Below are 20,100 nucleotides of genomic sequence, written 5' to 3'. Positions count from 1 at the left end.
CTCCTTATGCACCATTAGATCTGTATGGACATTTACCTGGGGATGCACAAATGCAAACACACCTGTTTCTGAAGCCTGTCTACATTTGCATACAGAATTTCCTATGACATCAGGAATGTGATGTACATGTACCATGCCTTTAGAAACCTTGAAAAAGGGTTAAAAGTTGTAAATCATGTAAAAGAGAGATAGTAAAAGGCACCATTACACAGGATTAGAATCTGATTGTTTCCGTTTTGCGGGCAGTGTTACAATGCAGGTTGTTTGGCTGTAAACCACTGCATTGAGACGGGTACACAACAGAGACAAACAGAATCAGTGTAGAAACAAGTAGGGCACATCCTGCAGTATTTGTCAGACACCCACAAGACAAACATTCTGAAGAGACGCATTGTTTGCCCAGACCCTGATGTGATAGTGGTTTCAGCCAGGACTGACCACACCCTTCTATAGTATATAGGATTCAGAATTAGAGCTTTTGTTAACTCTGATCCAACTGTGTAGGTGCAAGAAGCAAAATATCTCTATATTAAGATGCACAATATGTAAGGAATTCTTTTACTTATGATTGCATTTATAGCTTGGTAAGCTTGACATCAGCTCGCCTACTGAAAATCATTGTAAGTTTGCAGTTGGATGATTTGAGGAGAAACAACAAACCATTGTGAATATTTCATGGTTTCCTCATCAATATCTTGTTTTACTGTATTACAACTGCCAGAAACCACCTACTGAACATGGGTGCTGCGGCATGGGGAAATTGGATTTGTATGTGTTTCGGTCTATTTGCACTGGAAAAAAATATTAAGCTGATATTGGATTCGTTGAAACAGATTCGTATCACATTGTCATCCACATGTAAATGAGACCGTAATGATTTTCATTCTCCCCCGTCAGATAATCTATACATTCAAAGACCGTTTCCCATAGCTTTTAGGTAATAAATCAGACACACATAAACGTAAAGCAGGGATGTCTCCAGGACCCGTACCTCCATCCTGGGACAGAAATTTGCATGTTGGGACAGACAAAAATTTAACCCTATCCATCCCAAAAATTCTGAACGGTACATGAAATTGATGAAAACGTGTATTTTAAATGATAGATTTTACAAGGAAAATCAACAACATTGGCTCCCAAACAATGAATGAGACAGAAAATACTTTAGATCTGGAGATAGCCCTGATGTAGAGACACCTGTTTCATAGTCATTGCCAGTGTAAGTGCTCGTTTCCAATAGCTTCTACAACAGCGATAGCAACATTAATGACATGTAGGTCATATTTCAAAGGGGTAGGTCCTGAATTCTGCCATCTGTTGAGGCTTATTGTTCCTCAGTTTAAGCAGGAAAGACCACTGTGTTAATGTTTTCAGTGATTATACGTTACGACATTATAATTATGGCCCTGTCATGCCTGGGGGTAGAGGATACACTGTACAGTTATCGCTAAATGGTTTTATCTATGTGTGCACTCATAGGTAGTTAAGTAATGGGTGCTAATGATCCATAATTAGAAGGTCTGTAGTTTTTCACTTAGAAATTGTTCAGTTAGCCCAGAAAGGCTATTTGTTAAGGTCTTTCATCACACATTTTTTGTCATCCAGTTGACCATCTTTTTTGTGTGGTATAAGCATCAATTGTAGACATCTTCTTCTGTTCTGCATCAATTCATCACTATGTTTCAGTCCTCTCTATTGTTATGCAAATGAGCAGCTGCTCTTCGCTGGAATATCATTTCTCTCGACCAATCACGGCGACACAACTTGGTCACATGACCATTGGCCATTGTGGCCGTGTCCTGAAACCCTCCTCTGCACCTGGCGTGTACAATATTTCAAAGCTTTGTTGGCATGCTATGTTTGTTAGGGGAAGTTGAATTCCTGAATACTGGTATAGGTTGGTAAGGCCCAGGAAAAAAAATTATGTGTTTCTGGCTACTTGACCAACCCTAGGAAAAAACCTGCTAACCCAAGCCTTTTTTTGGTTGGCCACTGGCAAGGGGTATAACATTTTTAATCTGATTGATGAAATTCAAAACAAACTCCTTTTCATCCTGTGTTAACAGATGGTGGCTTTCGAAAGATGATGTAAGGATGTGAAGTAAATATTGTACTTCTTAGTTCAGTTTATGCATATGCTTGTCCTTGCACATTTCTGTATCAGATGTGGAAAATACCGGTGGCTGGTGAATTTCAGTTTTACATCGTTGTTGGATCACTACAACCAAAATCTAAGGCAATGCTGTTTCCAGGACCCGTCCTCTTGTCCTGAAACAAAAATTTGCTTGTTGCATATTAATTTTACCCCATCGGTCCCAAAAATGACATGAAACTGTTGAAAATGAACTTTGGGAAGCTTGAATTTTAAAATGACATACAGGAATTTTAACAACATGGGCTCCCAAACAACGAGTAGGTACCACTCTATTTTTCGGGACTGTAACCAGATTACTTAATTGATTAACCAGAAACACAACACTGTTTTTGCTAGGCCTAGGGGAAGAACAGATGGGAGGATCAGGGCCAGGTCACTGACCCACAGTTCAACTGGACATGGATCAGGCAAAGGGTCGCTCATAAAAACAAGCCATATCCTGGGCTGGGTTGGCATCTATGGGGACACTTCGTCGGGTTGCCAGGGTAACCAGAATTAGTGCTCAAACATTGTCCCTCAAAAGCAGTGGAAGGTGAAATAATTGGATCTCTGACGGTTGTGAGTTATTTTAAAGAAGACACATTCCGATTTCTTCACAAAAGTCATGTATGGACAAAAATACGACCAACAAATGAAAACCCTTGCTTTACAGTAAAAAAATACTAAAATTTGGGCCCCCAGGAGATTCCCTATTTGCACTGTGACCTGTAAATTGGAATCAGGAGTTCAACAGTGACAGTGTGAGGTTGCTACCAGTTGAGCTACAGGGACATCCCAAGTTTCCATGGGCTTTTTTAGTGGGTTATCTTAAATGCATGTTAATAAGGTACTTGTTAAACTCAGTACAACTCGTGTATTGATTGGATGGCACGTTCTGATATGAATTACAATGTATGGGTGATAGCCTGAAGTGCAATATTGCAGTGGTACATGTAGGATCATTTGATAAATGATGCGTTAAACATACCAAATACATGTAGGTTTCAGTCATTCATTGATATGTGGAGGGTATCTGAAAGGAATCATACTAGTACTTAATTTCCTTGATATGATCAATTTTGTCATCATTGTAAGTTTTTATCTACAGTGTACATTAAAGTGATGACATCATAATATTACAAATTTCACAAAATCAGAAACTTGAAATATCATAGTCTCATACATGGGCTGTGATAACATTCGATACAGGTATTCTGGACTGTTCTGTATTTTACAGTTTCCATAGAATAATTTGAACGCACTTCACGTGTGCTGAGTCTCGGTCCAGCCCTCCTGTGGGTCGGGCTGGTACCTATAGTGATACAGAATTCACCATGTTGTATACTCAATACATGTGATAAAGACAGGGCTCGAAATACCACCTGCATATGCAGGTTAGTGCAGGCAAAATTGGAGCTGTGCAGGTATTTCTGATGTCTACCTGCACCTAACTTGCACAGGTCCATGTACTGGGTTATATATGATGTAGGTGTAACAGTATGTGGATTTTTACAAGCTACTTTGACTCTTACCACCTATGAAGTGATGATGAATTTTCCTGTCAATGGCAGTGGTCTCTGAACAGTTTTAGTGTGATAAAATACTTCCTAAACTCTGAGTGGTGCAGGTAAAATTTGTCAGGTGTAGGCAATTTCCAATGTTACCTGCACCAGTGCCGGTATGCAGAAAAAATTATTTTGAGTCCTGAAAAAGAATGCCTCCGGCATATTTGTATTCGGAAGATATAACTCTGTTGATGGAAAGTCCACATTGTGAATTGGGAGGCTATTACCTGTACAAGTGTACTAGTCTAGCAAGAGTTATCGTCTAATCTGACCATGTCTGGGGGATGTGGCGCAGATAGCAGGGACAATCTAATATACATGCTTTTAAGGCTGGGGCCGGGAACCAGCGGGTAATCATAGTGTACTGTGAAAGGAGAATATAGAAGAGTTATGGGACTGATGGATGGATGGGTAATACACATTCTGGCTAATGTATACACTTTACATGGCCTCTAATCTTAGAGAAAACTCATGCACAACTTCATGCTACATGTAATCAGATAACTCGGCAATGTTTTATTGGATTGTGATACTGATTGTAAATAAAATGTAATGATGGTTTGTTATGTTAAATTTAAAACTAGTAATTTTTGGTATTATTTACTATATTGAAGATATCCTTAGGTAAACTAGGTAAAAGAGAAATAGCTGTATTATATCAATCAAAAGGAACAACCCGCGGTCAGTCTGGTACCACAGGTGATATGGAATACACTGTGTTGTATTCTACATGCACAGTAAATCCCAAATATGCACTTCCCTGTAGAAGATAGCTTGTTCCATGCATTTGAAGATGTACAGGTGGACGAGATAAGGGGTTCTTGCCAATCACTGTGAATTTGTGGAAATCCATGTGGAGAAATGGCATAAATATTATGATAAATATTATATCATATATCATATCATATCATATTATATCAATGTCATTGGATAAGAGGCAGTAAACATGCATATAAGATCCCCTTCTAAAAACTAGTGTCCAGAGTTTGTAAAGAGAATCTATAATGAGAGTTTATGTTGGGTTAGGCGTGTACTCCATCCTCCTCCAGTGACATGCTTCATGGGGTCAGGGTCAAAGGTCACGGATAATGCTGTTGCCATGGATCTGTATTTGACAGTGGTGTCACTGCTTGTCTTGAAACGCATCCTTTATCCAGATGTGGGTTCCTGGAAGGTAAAGCGATTTGATTTGTCCACACCTAATTGCCAATGGGAAAAGTTGTGTGTCACACTGTAGTGGGAAGCGGAGTCTAGGTGTATACACAGTGCTCAAAATACTTTTTTCAGCCAGGTTGCACAGGCGGCAACCCGAGTCAAAAGCCAGGTTGCACCTTTAACATTTCAGGTTGCCCCACTTGTAAGTAGTACCTTCGTTACATGTAACTCCCAATGGTTTATCTTATCAAGAAATAGATACAAAAGCTTATGCACGTAGTGGGGCTCTGTTCATCTTCGTAGCTTACAGACATCAATTTCTTTTTCCTGAATTTTTATCGCCGCGTTAACCTGCTCCCAATTCAGCCGTAGCCTGTGCCTGGACTTGACTTATCGTTCCTACGGACGGATTTGAACATGTACTTGAGCAGCTGTCAGTTACATTTGAAGATGTTGCACAAGGCCAAAAGGAAATCTATTTCCAGACATCAGTCAAGTTTGGGTTTTGGCAGGAGAGTTGGAAGACACTTAGGGATGGGCCCAGCTCCCAGATAAGATCATAAAAGGTAAAACCACCACCCTTTTATTGTATTAACTGCCGGAAATGGTTGGAATCAGTGAGTCTGGTGGGAGAGAGTGGTACTCCCGACCGTCAGTGCAGCATTAAGAAGAGATGGTTACCACACGAATCAGCCGCCAATAAAGTTTTACAACATGGTATTATTATATTTCTGTCATGATGGATATACTGTACTGTAGATCTTGAAATTTTCAAGGTGATTTTATGTTTGTCGGTTTTGCAGTAACTGTTTCAGTGTGAACTTCAACCATCTTGAAAATGCCCGGTTTGTCTTCCGTCTTCCTACCCTCTTGTTTCAACTGCGAACTTGAAACCATTGTGAAAACCACATTTTTTTTAAAACTTGAAATCAAATCCCCACAAATAGCAGGAAAAAAGATTAAGCCAGTGGATAGTACTAAGAATTTTATCCCAACTAGTAGTAATAATGAGACATGCACTGATATGTTTTTGTACCCACCCCTCAGATCATGTGCTCTGTAGTAGTTTCCTGTGTCCAGCGATGTTTAAATGATTAATAGAACACGACATTTAAATGGAGGGTCACCCTTGTTTGACATTAGCAGTGAATGCTGGGTAATGAAGTATTCTTTTTATAGCAGAGGTCAAGGATAGGACAACTTTGATGTTACCAGAAGATGAGTTTTTTGCCTATGTTAAAGCATAATAATATTTTTGTAGTATAGATTTTCATCAGCAATATCCAAATTAATATTTCCTTTAGAATCAAGGTGTGAAGTGAAGCTAGAATGGTTTTCCCTAGCCTTTGTTGCAGTCTTTTGAACATGTTTTTTTTTCATTTGGGGCGGGGGGAGGGTTGGCTGGTTCGCCTCAAAACGGGCAAACTCCTTTCCACGGCAAACTCCCTTTCCTGGCATAAGAGAACCTAGCCAACGTACAGGAAATCAGGCCCGTTCGAATTTGATAACTGCATTTATGTACATGTTTATGATATACTTGTTTACCCTTGGGACAGCATTGTTAACACCATATTAACTATCTATGTAACTTTATATGTAAATACTTGGGAAATACGTTTGGGACCGCATCTGTTAGTAGCGACACCTGTATGCTGCAGTGCGCAATGTCAGAATTTCCCTAAGGAACGTGACACACAGTCAGTGAAACACCAGTAACTGTTGAATAAAACACTGTTGCTTGTTTACAAAGAATCTTTTTGTTCAGTGACTTACCAACCAGATGAAACTATTCACAGAAGATTTTCTCAAGCATGCTTAGAATTATAACAAATCATCTTCTAAAGATAACTTCCCCCGAAGTCAGCTCTTTGAATATCCTGGCATTGATACATTTCGAGCGTTTCTTGTGCTTTTGATCCAACTAATCCTAAACTCAAGTACAGCTCAGTAAAGGGAATGACTGCACAAACCAAATTGAAGCTGGAATTTTATCTAGTTGTAGCAGGCAGTCTATAGCATGTTTTTCTTGTATAGAGCTAAGACCGCATATTTTTCTTCTTCGCTTTTACAAATGCGTGAGCTTAGGCTAGTACACCATCCCGTCAGCAGTAGTGCCAGCTATTAACATCATGACAAATGAGATGGTCTACTATGTACATGTAGGTGACTATAGGTCTTGCTTAACAAACATCTGACTTAAGATGAAATATACACCCCATTTGGCATGGTATCATTCTTCATGTATGGCAGACTTGGGCTAGCTATTAATATTATGTGGATGTTTTCATCTTTGCACTGTTGAGTGTGGGATTTTTTGCCTTCTCCAAGGTTATGAATAATGTTTTTGGGTTCATATATGTGTGTGTCTGTTTATGAACATTGAACTTGAGAATGCTTGAGTTTGACTGTCTTGATATTTGGTACGCCGGTAGGTATTAATGAGACCTCAAAATGATTAGAGTCATGCTAAGAAACCTTGGGTTACACAAGTATGGAGGATTTCTTATCATATGTCTTAGACTCTAACTTCTAAGTTAGACTAGAGTCAAAATTCTACTCAGATGGGTAAGTTCAGGGACAATGAAGACAGAGGTTTACAGGATAGTGGTTGTGGGATTCAGAGTCAGAGAACAGATTGGCTCTTCATGTTTGAATGCATTACACAGCCACTGAATGTGAGAGAGGGCACTACACTCATGTTATGTTGTTGACTATTTTGTTGACATATGTGTTACTTTTATGGCTAGTGCCTATTCTGGTGGGATCTAATCATAGTACATGTAATGAATTCATAAATATGCTTTAGCCAATATATAATATTGCATAGAGTTGTCTATAGATTGGTCTACATATATAGGTAGATGTAGGAGCAAGGCATAGTAATATCATATTGAATGACTCTTTGCATGTGGGTACAGAATATGGTATCAGTTTTACAATTACATTGTACATGCAATAGACCAACAATTTTGTTTGTCTCTATCATGATCATATGTTGGACAATCTATCATGAAGTGGATTTCATTTTCACGGCAGTCTCAACAGTCTCTCATTGGCTGGTATGTTGTAATGTCGGCACTTAGAGATGATCCCCTCCATGCCCCCCTCCCCCCTCCTCCCCATGACAGGAAGACTGTTTAGTGTAGATATCAGCTGAAGGCTTGTTCCGTGGGTCCTTCTCGCTCGACCCTGTCATAGATGTTTCCACACACACGCTGATGATTCATTTTTATCTCCCTTTCTCGGGACTTATACTGACCTCTATTTAACCTTCTTCACTTATCTTCTAAACCATTGAAATTCGAATGCATGGAACGGTATCTTCAGTAGAAGGTGCTTGTAAGTTCCGTAATTTGCAGGGAAAGCTGTCTCATTCACGTAATTTGCTGTGAGGCAACCAATTTTTTCTTAATTGCCATCTTTGATTTTAGGGATTTTTTTCACACTGCATGTATGGGGTTCTTCTGAATTTAGCGTAAGGCATTGTCAGGACCCCCATGCAGACCCTACATGTCCAGATTTTTAAACATGCAATGAATTCATCATAACAATTCTCATTTTTCTATTTGCACATTGTATTCTCAGTAATACTGGTCCAATTTTTAAATATGTGAAACTGAAAATTATATTCTTACATGTAAACCTCTGTTCTCTATAATACATGTTAAAAATTGTTATAAATATCTTTTAGTCATGACAATAATTATTATTTACCACGGAACATATCAGCCAGTCAATCAGTACCTTTGTTGAGTTGAGGTTTCATCAAGAACTTTCCCCTCCTTGTTACCATTATTAATATTATTATTATTATTATTATTATTATTAGCACAAAATCCCACCATCATACAGAATGTGGGACAGTTCATTAACCACTGCCTTCAAAGAAGAAGTTAAACCCGACAATAGTATTCATAGTATCATGTAGTTGATTAGATGCTAGTTTTATGTATCACTCTTCTACTTCTCTTAGTTCTTGAGACTGTATATGCAATTAGCCCTCCGGTATGATTTTGCAAATAATAAACTACTATCATTATTGAACAAGGTCCTCGGATATCACAGACTAACACACAACCTGCGGTAGCCTAGAAGAACGCTCATGTGTGACCGTCTGATTGGCTGGAGTGGTAGCATCCTCTCTTGTCATTTCCTCCTTGCCTTGCCTTATATGGTCATGGCGTGCGAGGTGAGCCATTGGTCTGAATCATTTGTGGCACTGCAGGTGGTTTTACAATATTGCTCCACAAGTGTAAAGCTTTTTATGTATAAGTATATGCTTGTGAGTTTATAAAACATTATTTGAATGTTATTAATTTTCCAAAATACCTCTTTGGTGATAATTTTCTATTTATTTGTTAACAGTAACTATTCTAGGATGGGAGCATCAGTGAGATAGATGTCAATAGATTTAATCCTTGAAAATATTGATTTATCTTTAGAATGATCAATATAAAAGATAAAGCAGTACTTCTTAAGATATGAGTTTTTTTTAGTATTCCCTGAGTCGTACATTTTCTTTGAACAATCAGTCGGTACTGGAAAAGAATTTTAATGGATTTCATTTTTTTTAATCATCATAGATTCAAATGTTCTTCACAGTGAGAGATATAACAATTCTGACTGGGATGTTGCAGCATACTTGTTTTCTCTATATTCTATGAGTAGCATGTTTTAAAACAGTGGGCATTGCTGCAGGCCACAGGATCAGTACAACTACAAGTACACCATGTTGACATTGATGGATAGTTCCTCCCTGTTCCAATATTGTCTCTCCAATCAACAGTTTGGTGTTGACACCCTCTTCGCCACTCTGCCAGTCTGGCTTTAGCCTGGATGCCAGACTGTTTCCAGGGCCTACACAGGCTAGCTCCTTTGCTCCAGGGCAACATGCCCCCAAGGAAATTTTACCACAAGCAACCCTGAATCTGGATACCAGACTGTTTCCAGGGCCAGAACAGACTGGCTCCTTTGCTCCAGGGCCAACATAGCCACCAAATCAGCCTCCATAGCAGGCTCTTTGGGCCTTTTTGTCCTTTTTTTTCATAATAGGCTTTTGCTGGCCATTTCTTTTTGTATTGAGTCGTTGGTGCTGGCGGCGGCAAAAGTGTATTACGAGCCAAAAAAGACCAAAAAAAGGCCCAGAGAGCCTGCTTTGAAGGCTACCCCCAAGGAAATTTTACAACAGGTACCTCTGAGTTTAGCCTGGATACCAGACCCCAGCCCGGTCTAAATAATAAATGTCATATGTTTATCAGGGTCTAACTCAGGGGCCTGCTGTAGAATTTCCTTTGGGGCATGCTGGCCCTAGACCCCACGAAGTTGGCCTGTAAAGGCCCTGGAAACAGTCTGGCATCCCGGCTATCCTGAGTTATACCTTAACTCAGGGGTGCCTGTGGTAGCATGGATGGCCCAGGAGCCAGGAGCTAACCTGTGTATACACCAGAAACTGCAGTCTGGCATCCAGGCTAGTCTGGCTCAGTCCCAGTTAGCTGTAATTGTTTTCTGCCATGCCCCTTATCATTATCCATTCAGCTCGGCAGCATTACCTCCAAATTTAATTTCGCCCCCACTGAAGAAACCCATTAGAAAGTCAGATTTTCAGGTCATAAAATTCATGCCGGTTTTGTTGGAGATGCCTCCACACAGGGGGAGCATTATGACTTTGCCTTATATGGCAATTGACCTATGACACTACGTAAGGCCACGGTCATTTTAATGTCTTGATTGTCGATGTCGCTGGTTCATTTTTCTGATATGAAAAAAATTCATTAAGAGATTTGCTTTTCAAGTTATATCTTTAGGACATAGATCAAAATTGAATCGGTGCATATTTTGCCTCTAACAGTCCAAAAAAATCCTACTCTTTATCAGTATATGTTTTTTTGGTATTGTTTATACCTTCTCCCATCAATTTCCTGCAACAAAAATCGGAGAACAAAGAAACTAAATTAGTCTGTGTTTAGCTTTGCTTTCTTCATTATGCAGAATTCATCCTTCACTGGGCCATTCCACGATTGTTTTTTTTTAGTGTTAACTTTTGTTGAGCTTACTTCTGTAAATACTTCCCATCAGTTGACATATTGCACACAAGCTATGATGATGTGTGCCATGTGACCCCTGACCCCTCCTAACCTAACCTCATGTGACTGTGTTACAGATGATCCCATGACTGAATCACATTACTTTAGGGGTGGGGATTTGCATTGTTAATAACTAGAGTAGAAGGATTTTTATGCTTCTAGTATGTGATAATTACTTGATGCACATCAAAATCAAAACATACGTTCTGGAAGATATGTGGGAATACTGAATATAAAATTTTCATATATTATTCAACCCTGTTTTGTTTTTATCATATTGTACAGAATATTACAATTAAAACAATGCCACTTATACTCACTGATGTAGTGAATGGGAAATGTTTGCATAATCTAATTCAATGTTGCCAAAATGTCAACACCCAGTTGTTGCAGTTTGCTTATGGATAAGTAGCCATATTCGTCCCACGAGACCTTTGTTTGACTTTCCATTTTGCCCTACACTTTCCTATTAAAGTATCTGGCTTACTGTATGCATACATTTGTATTACATCTTTAGGCTTTACCCACAAGACTTTCCTATTAAAATAGATGGCCTACTGTATGTGTAAATGTCTTTGAATTTGCAGTGATTTGACTTCGCAATAAAATGCTGTAGAATATTTCATGATTTACTGTATCATGACAGTGGAGTAGTTTAGATGCATGATGTCAGTTTTACTTCAGGCACTTGGCCCATATCAAAGGACAACAATAAATGTAAAAACATACATGTACAAGATAATAATACATACAATTACAATAAAATGACTAGGATTTATCTCTTTCGATCAGACATGGCACAAATGCTAAAGACCATGCAACCATCAACGTTTTCCCATCTTTCTGACTGCCATTTTATTTTTGAGGGTCTGCATGGGGTCACCACAATGCTTTACGCTAAATTCATTTTTTTTTTAACGTACGTACATGTACTATGCAAAAAAGAAATTGAGAAAGACAATGATGAAGAAGTCTCCTTGCTACAAATTATATGTAACGGAAAGTCAAAATAGGTTGCCTACACCTTACCAAAAATATTGTAGACCCTTCTTTTTCCTGCATGACAGAATCTCACCCCCCTTGAGAGAACCACAGTCCACAAACACACTGAGGTATTCTTCGACATTTCATCAGAAAATTGAAATAGGCTGACTACACCTTACAGAGGGTCTGCATGGGGGGTCCTGACAACGATTTATGCTGAATTCAGAAGAACCCCCCACATATTACTTATTACTAAATCAAGGAAGGCAATTACACTAAATTTGGTCGCCTAGCTACGAATTACGTAGATAAGATGGTTTCCCCTACGAATTACGGGAAATGAAATAGGCTGCCTGCGCCTTACGTAAAAAAAGAGCATGCAGACCCTCCTTATAGAAAGTATCATGATTGTAGACCCTTATTTTTCCTGGATGTCAGAATTTTCCCCAGTCAGTGTCCCTTGAGAGTACAGCAGTCCACAAACACACTGAGGTATTCTTCTAGTGACAAGTTCTACATTTCAGAAAGTCAAAATGGGCTGCCTACATGTATACCTTACAAAACATATGTGGTAGACCCTTATTTTTTCTGCATGACATCCCCTTGAGAGAATCCACAGTCCACAAACACACTGAGGTATTCTTCTAGTGACAAGTTCTACATTTCAGAAAGTCAAAATGGGCCACATACATGTATACCTTACAAAACATATGTGGTAGACCCTTATTTTTTCTGCATGACATCCCCTTGAGAGAATCCACAGTCCACAAACACACTGAGGTATTCTTCTAGTGACAAGTTCTACATTTCAGAAAGTCAAAATGGGCCACATACATGTATACCTTACAACAAATATCATGTAGACCCTTATTTTTCCTGCAGACCCTTATTTTTCCTGGATTTCAGAATCTGCTCCTCAGTCAGTCCCCCCTGAGAGAACCACAGTCCACAAGCACACTGAGGTATTCTTCTACATTTCATGGTGCAGATTTCCCAAGAGCCACACAATTACTGCAGCTAAATAGACCCTTCTGTTCATAGCCTCACATCTCACTGAACCCTTTCACATCAGAAAGGTATGCAGCCAGGGAAAGATTACTGTGCCTCATTAAAGATCAAATTCCTCAGAGAAATTAAGTCTAGGGGGTAAGGTATCCGTGGACAAGATAATATACTGATGTGTGTTTTATTAAATGTTGGGATTAAAAGAGTCACAAACCTTTATCACTTGTTGGTAATGGATGTTATATTTTAGTGACCATCTCAATCTCTTACATTAGAAATTATTGGGACATTCAGATATGGAATGGATTGGGAACTTATTACCTATACTGTGTATGGTATTATTGTCTTAACTAGTCTATCACATTTTAGTGTTTGCTTGAATTGCCATAGTAAGAAATTCATTGGGTTATTGTTGGACCTGGCAAAGGAAATTCATGGCAGTGTAGTACCATAATGCCTTGGATATTCATGTACAAAAATATATCACTGCTCTAAGCAGACTTGATGTTTCTTTATTGCAAATAGGAATTCCAAAATTGCATTCAACTTATGCCAGCAGTGGTGCGGACACGCCCTCCAACATATATGTATAGAATAGGGTTTGGATGGAACGTAGGGGCAATACCACTTGAATTAAAGGGGTGTGCATCCTGAAAATAAATGGTTTGACAAATGTACCATTCTGTCATGTGTATTGTAATTTGGATGTTGACCATGGTTTTACTTTCATGGTTTTGCACCGCAAATTTGTGACACTACAAATATGCATTTCCAAGCAAAGTCAACCCCATGTACTATGTACTACACAATGGTTTTGCCATAGTTTTACTTTCATGGTTTTGCACCACGAATTTGTAAATTTCCAAGCAAAAATTAACCCATGTACTGTACCACACAATCCTTACAACTGAAATTTAGAACATGTCAAAAACCTCCTTTTACTGCAAAACGAAACCACTGCAAAAGTAAAGGAATTTACGGTGCTTCTGTCTGGCAATCGACTGATAAAGGCTGTGAAATCCACCATGACAGGAGATGGTACCTGGCAGGGGTAGATAGGGACTCTCATGTCGTGCCAAACTAAGCTTCGGATTTTTAAATGAGTTAGCATAACTGTACACAATCAACATTGGTGGAGCCAAGATGGGAATAAAGCTTCTTTTTTTAAAATATTTTGCCTGTCAATGTACATAACCATAATAGAAACTACAACTAAGTTATGACATTATTTGGACTAGAAATGAGTACAGTGACATTGTACCTCACTACAGCCAGGTAATGCTGTTATGGTATTGTTTTCGTCTTGTTTGCACACTGCAGAATCGTGTAAGGGTTGAAGACTGCCATCTCTGATTCCTTTTTGACAAGTTTTGATATACTTCAAGTTATGTTTGTGTACACTGTTCAATAGTGTTTTGATTTTTTTACCACTTTTAGATTGAACATTGTTACACCAGACATCATCATGAAGAATTTGAAGACATTACAATGTATTGCTCAATATCAACACTTGAGCCCTTAGTCTTTACTATCCTACATGGAAATAACTGGAAATTGATTCCCATCAAGCTATCTCCTACAGTAAATGACTCATCCCTTAGGGACCTTACATTATTTATCAGGGGAGGGCTGGTTCACTGGAGGGGAGGGTCATTGAGAAGTTTTTGGGGGTGAGGTGGGCCATTGAAAAGCATCTTGAACAGAAGGGGAGGGCCATGGAAAAAAAATGTTGACCTGACCAACTTTGTACCAACCCCTCCAATAAATAATGTACAGTCCCGTAATAGGCTGCTAAAAGCTATCTTTCTGTTGCTGATGGTTTGGTACATTGATAGTTAGCAACTTTCAAAATGTCATTATTCTTTCTTTTCTTTTCTGTAACAGAGAATGTAAATGGGTGCTAGTAGTACTTGTCTTGTAGTGGTGAATATTGGTGATCATTGCGCTGTGTTCTCTTTTGTCTTCAATTGGGACAGCCAGGAATTGAATGCTTGATGAGTGTCCCGTGATTTGGCAATAAGGCCCCTCCCAATGCATTCTTGCTATAAAAAGAAAATGTCATAATTTTTATGAGAGATTTTTAGTGGCAATAGTGGGTCACTAATTTTTTTATTGATCTAATTCTTAATTCAATTATGGAAAAAAATATCAAATATCAAATATGGAATCAAGGATGACCACTCCCACATGTTGAACTGCACACATACATGTACATGTAGTTCACATGTTTTAAAAGCTTTTTTTTTTAAGCTGTTATAGGGCCCATCTCATTCATTTGATGGGGGAATCACATTTGAAGGATTAGGAGTTGCTGCCTGAAATAATTGATGGAAAATAAATTGTTACAGAATGTACACCATTGCTACTGTGTACTGCAATATGCAATATGCAATATGTAACTGTGATTGTGGTGGGAGGGGGGCAGTGTTTGAAGCTGTGTATGGGCCTGACGTAACACTATGATAACTATGATTATGCCATGTATGATTTGCAGTGAGTTTGAAAATGATGAAGTATTATCGAGTTTGAGAATGATTTTTCCACAAAATTACTATCCAAAACATACATGTACACACCAGCCTTTGTAACTACAGTGGAAATTGATCGTGATGCTTTTATTGTGGTTGTAGGAAAGATTTGATATGTGTTGATGCAGGGTTATCGACTAAGGTGTGCCTGTGTTTTTGAAGCTGCGTATAGGCCTGATGTACAAAATGTAACACTATGATAGCTATGATTATGCCATGTATGTTTTGCAACTTGCTGAAGTAGGGTTATCGACCAAGGTGTGCCTGTCATCCTGTCCTGCTTCCCGTACCCAGATGGGATTAGGCTGGATTCACACATCATTACACTACAGTGCTGTGGAAGGCATCCTTAGTACTGTATATGCAGAAACTTTCGCGGTCTCATCGTCAATAAAGTCATAAAGTCACTCTACCCACTCGCTCATTGCACCAGGAAACCTAGAGTAATTAGGTCGACTTTTCCAGTAGTGCTCCTGTCAATTGCAGCGCTGCATATGCTCGGTCATGTGTCACATGGCCTTATATGGAAATCTCCTTGATGATGTCATAAGCCTTATTGATTGTGCCAGTTGTATAGATGCCAGGGAGAATTAGTACGGGTTAAAACATCAGGCATGTATTTTGCTTCATGGCAATGTTTTATAATGGATTTAAAATATCTACTAATGCAGCATCAGTATTCAGTAGTTATGGAGTTTTGCAATTCTTCAGGTATATAGGTTTTTAATTTCGAGCTTTTAACCTATGATTCAAGTTTACTGTTTCAATAGCAGGGGAGGGGTGTTAAAGGTGGGGTTGCTAGCCCTTCCCTTTTCTTTAATGCACCCGAGGTACATGTAGACTCTCCCTCCTCAAAAATGGGACTCCCTTTTAATTTTATGTCCCTTCCAAAAGGAACCAGGAGCTCAACTGTGAGGGTGCCAGTTGACCTGCAGGGACATCCTAGATTTAGTTGTCACGAATTACGTTTGATTTACAGCACTTTTTTTAAACATTTAATTCAAATATACATTTGCGGTAGCTATGCAGAGTATTGCGTATCATGTACGAAGGCTTAGTCTGTGCACAGCAGAGCTCTAGCCAGCATCAGTCCTTCCATCCTTTGACAGGATTTTGAAGCTGGGGATGAACAAAAATTTTGCCCAGCATTCCGTACTCTGTGATGGACAGAAATTGGTATGTATGTAAAGATATTAATTGAACCAAGTTGGGTCTACTAGCAAAATTTGTCCCTCAATATAAAAGAAAATGCATTTTAGAGGGTCTAGATTTCAAAATTTTCCTGAGGGAGCATGCTCCGGACCCCCCTTGGATCATCACACCTTCAACAGGATTTCCAATCAAAATCCAGGAGATGTAGAAATTTTCAGGCTGGCTAGAACACTGGTGCAGAGCATAATAAGTGGGCGCTGGGATTTGCCAGGTAACCTTCAGGAAATCCCTCCTCCGGACCTGTTCTCCATGCCAGCGTTCTCTCTCAGCTGTGTAAATCCCTGTATGAGCAGGGTCTATCACTCGCACCATTTACGGGTCCGGGGAAAAGCGTGTGCAGGGTTCTAAATGTTGTGCCGAGTCATAGTACTTAACATCAACTGAGAGCTACTGAGGTCACATTTCAGCCGAGCAGCAGTTTGGTAAAGCTCTTCTGGGGAGGAAAAGGCTTGGAAACACAATATAAACCACCAAAGATACATGTATATGTATGCTAGTGTACTTCTGCATAGTTATTGTTGTTGGTGTATTGATTTTGTCTGTTTCTGTGTAGCATTGCCAGCATAACTTTAGAAGCTATTGATGGATTGTAATGATATTCGGTAGATAGTTAGGTCTCAGAAGGACAAAAAGGTCAATTTCAATTGTAGGCCTCCTGACGTTTTTTCCTGGTGTTGCAGCAGTGCTTCTCGTATTTGTATCTTTTGTCATCATTGACGTGCTATTTTTAGATTTTTGTGGTTGCAAATAGTGAAATGGTTTTTTAAAATTCATGTCAGAAAACTGTAGCTTTTGCCTTTTTTCTTAGCTTGGTGAGTGTTCGAACATAACATGACAACCATCTCTTCTGAGTCTGACTGACTGTGATGTTTTGATCAGTGTATACAATGTATGTGGTGTAAATGTCCTTGTAGCTTAGGATTTCTAATCCATTTCCAACTGAGCCAAGCTTCAAATGTAACCCAAGGCCTTAAACAATTCTACACTGTCCCAGTATAATAATCCCTACACTTTCCTTCAATACTGCAGCTGTAAGAGGCTCTCTGTGTGAAATCTCCAAATCTTGGAGCAGGGCTCAAAATTCAGGGCTCGGGATTAGGTGCACTGGTGCACCCAGCTTAGAAAATTGGGTGGACCACAACATTTTTTGGTGCACCACTTAGATTTAAGTAGGATGTCAGAAAAACCTAATAATAAAACTTAGTTACAAGCTGTCAAATTCTTAAACAAGTACCATGACAGACATTTTTATTATCTGTCTAACACTTAGATGTCAATAATATGATGTATACTGGTATATTTTTATATCTTTACATACATAAGCCAATGAAAATATTTGGGTGCACAATTGGGTGCACAGCTCCAATTTTGGGTGCACCTGGGTGCACATGCACCCAGTATTTCGAGCCCTGTTGGAGTCTTGTTCTAGGATTGCTCTCGACCTTGAAGATGGACCATCTCTACTTCTGAGACCTTGCTAGGGGAAACCTTGATTCATAGGAGTGTCAGTGATAACCTGCCTTGTTGTAGACATTGTTGGCAGCGTGCCAGAAGTCCTGTTTTCCTCTGCTGGCAGCCAGTAGGGCCAGCCAGGGCAGCTCTATCTGTCTTCATTTGTCTGCAGGAAAGGACATGATTTAATTGTTCTTCCTTGTGTGTTTTGCCAGGCCACAGTTATGTTATCTGTGCCCTAAGAGAGCTTGTAACAACGAACTGACTCGAATCACGCAGCAGCATTCGCTATTATGTTTTTTGTACCATTTTTGTTGTATTTGTTAAATATGTGTATAGACTTATTAGGATTTAAATGATATAAACTATACTTCTGTTATATATTTTGTCTGACCCTTGCCTCTTCCCTTATGACCTTAAAATGATGCAAAGCGGCCTGCGATTTGAGCTTTCGTGAATAGACAGAATAGACAAAGGTTCAAACAAACAATGTCAGTGATGCACCTTGTTCACACGAAAGGTATATATGTACATTGTAAAGCAACCCTCCAACTGGAGCTCAGTTATACCCCCAACTACCCACACAAGACCAGGTCATTTATAGAATTTTGTTCATCAGCTCGTGATGATAATTATCTGATATGTCCATCTCTCTACCATTGCTGAAATAGTTAATTTGATCAAACGACATTTTTCATTATTTGGCAAGGAAGCTTGCTGACCTGTCACTAGGCACAACAAGGGTTTGAGCAGACGATCATAATGTTTTCACACTGAACTCGCACAGCAAAAATCCTACAAATGTAAAAAAAATGCGCAAATGTTTTAGGATATATGGTAAGACATCCATTGAAATTGACAGTTGGAACCCTGCACCCTGAAATGCACATGCATGGCTTATGTCCAAACCATTGCTCTCTCCACACACACAAAGGCCAAGTTGTTCCCTGCCCAGCTGAACAGGAAGTCAGCTACCTTGTGCCTACTGTTTACACTGAACATCCCTGGTGCACATCTGTGTAGATGGAGTGAAGGGTGATACAGGAGTAGTGATAGAACTACAACAGTCTGTCTGGATACCAACGCTGTACAGCATTTTCATGTGACGTCATCTCTGTGTATGCTGCCACATCTTTTGAAAAAGAGTAGGGGCATGCCCCGGTGTGCGATGGAACAAATCCTTCTGTTTCGAGTTGGCGATTCACTTCAAATCAGTCAGTTGAGGCCTGGCGTACCTCCATACCATATCAGCCACACTGTGATTTACATTATTCGCCCAGACGGGAAACCTGGCGCATCCCTGTCTTGTATTCAGCTAGACGAAAGGGTATGCCAGGTGATATAACTCCAGTTCAGTTCAGTTCGGAGAGGTGACACCATCGTCTCCACAGGTTCCTATCTAGCATGATCAAACGGAGCTCGCCGGCCTGTAAACTCCAACTGTGCTGTAATACACCGTATGACTCTACTACTACTACTTGAAAGATGCCACTCTATCAGAAAATGTAAATACATAATTCCTAATGACCTTTTCCCTTTGTGTGTCTTTACAGGGAGAGTCTTGAGAAGGGCTGGGAGCTGATGGCCATCTGCCTGACGTTCTTCCCCCCCTCCCCCAAGTTCCACAGCTTCCTGGAGAGCTACGTCACCAAGAACCAGGACCCCATCGCCGACGTCATGGTAAGGCGATGGGATTGGATTGTGACTCGTGAATCTGTAACAGATTAGGGGTAGCGCCCATCTCCTTTTCTGTGTCTCTTGGGCTATACATTTCCCTATTGTTGTAACTTCTAATATCACAGAATTCTATGGATTTGTCTTACATGTATTTTGAAAGAACCATTAGATTGATGCACATTCACATCTGCTATTAGTTGCACCACTTTTAAAATGTGCATCAGTTATCTTCAAATGGTGCATAAGATAGATACAACTATGATCATGCATTTGATTTTGCATGTTGAATCTTGATGCCGTGCATG

At 39.5% G+C, this 20,100-nt stretch overlaps 1 protein-coding gene across 1 annotated transcript in view; it reads left to right on the top strand.

The window, feature by feature from the left end:
• The window catches only part of LOC118410752 (rho GTPase-activating protein 39-like), a 35,959-nt gene that overhangs the window by 11,130 nt on the left and 4,729 nt on the right, over positions 1 to 20,100 (top strand). The window contains 1 exon segment of the mRNA XM_035812528.1: positions 19,672 to 19,841. Coding sequence (XP_035668421.1) covers positions 19,672 to 19,841 — 170 coding nt within the window.

This window comes from Branchiostoma floridae, chromosome 3 (genome assembly GCF_000003815.2).
Source record: "Branchiostoma floridae strain S238N-H82 chromosome 3, Bfl_VNyyK, whole genome shotgun sequence".
Lineage (NCBI taxonomy): Eukaryota > Metazoa > Chordata > Leptocardii > Amphioxiformes > Branchiostomatidae > Branchiostoma > Branchiostoma floridae.
This window is presented reverse-complemented; position numbering and strand designations above follow the sequence as displayed.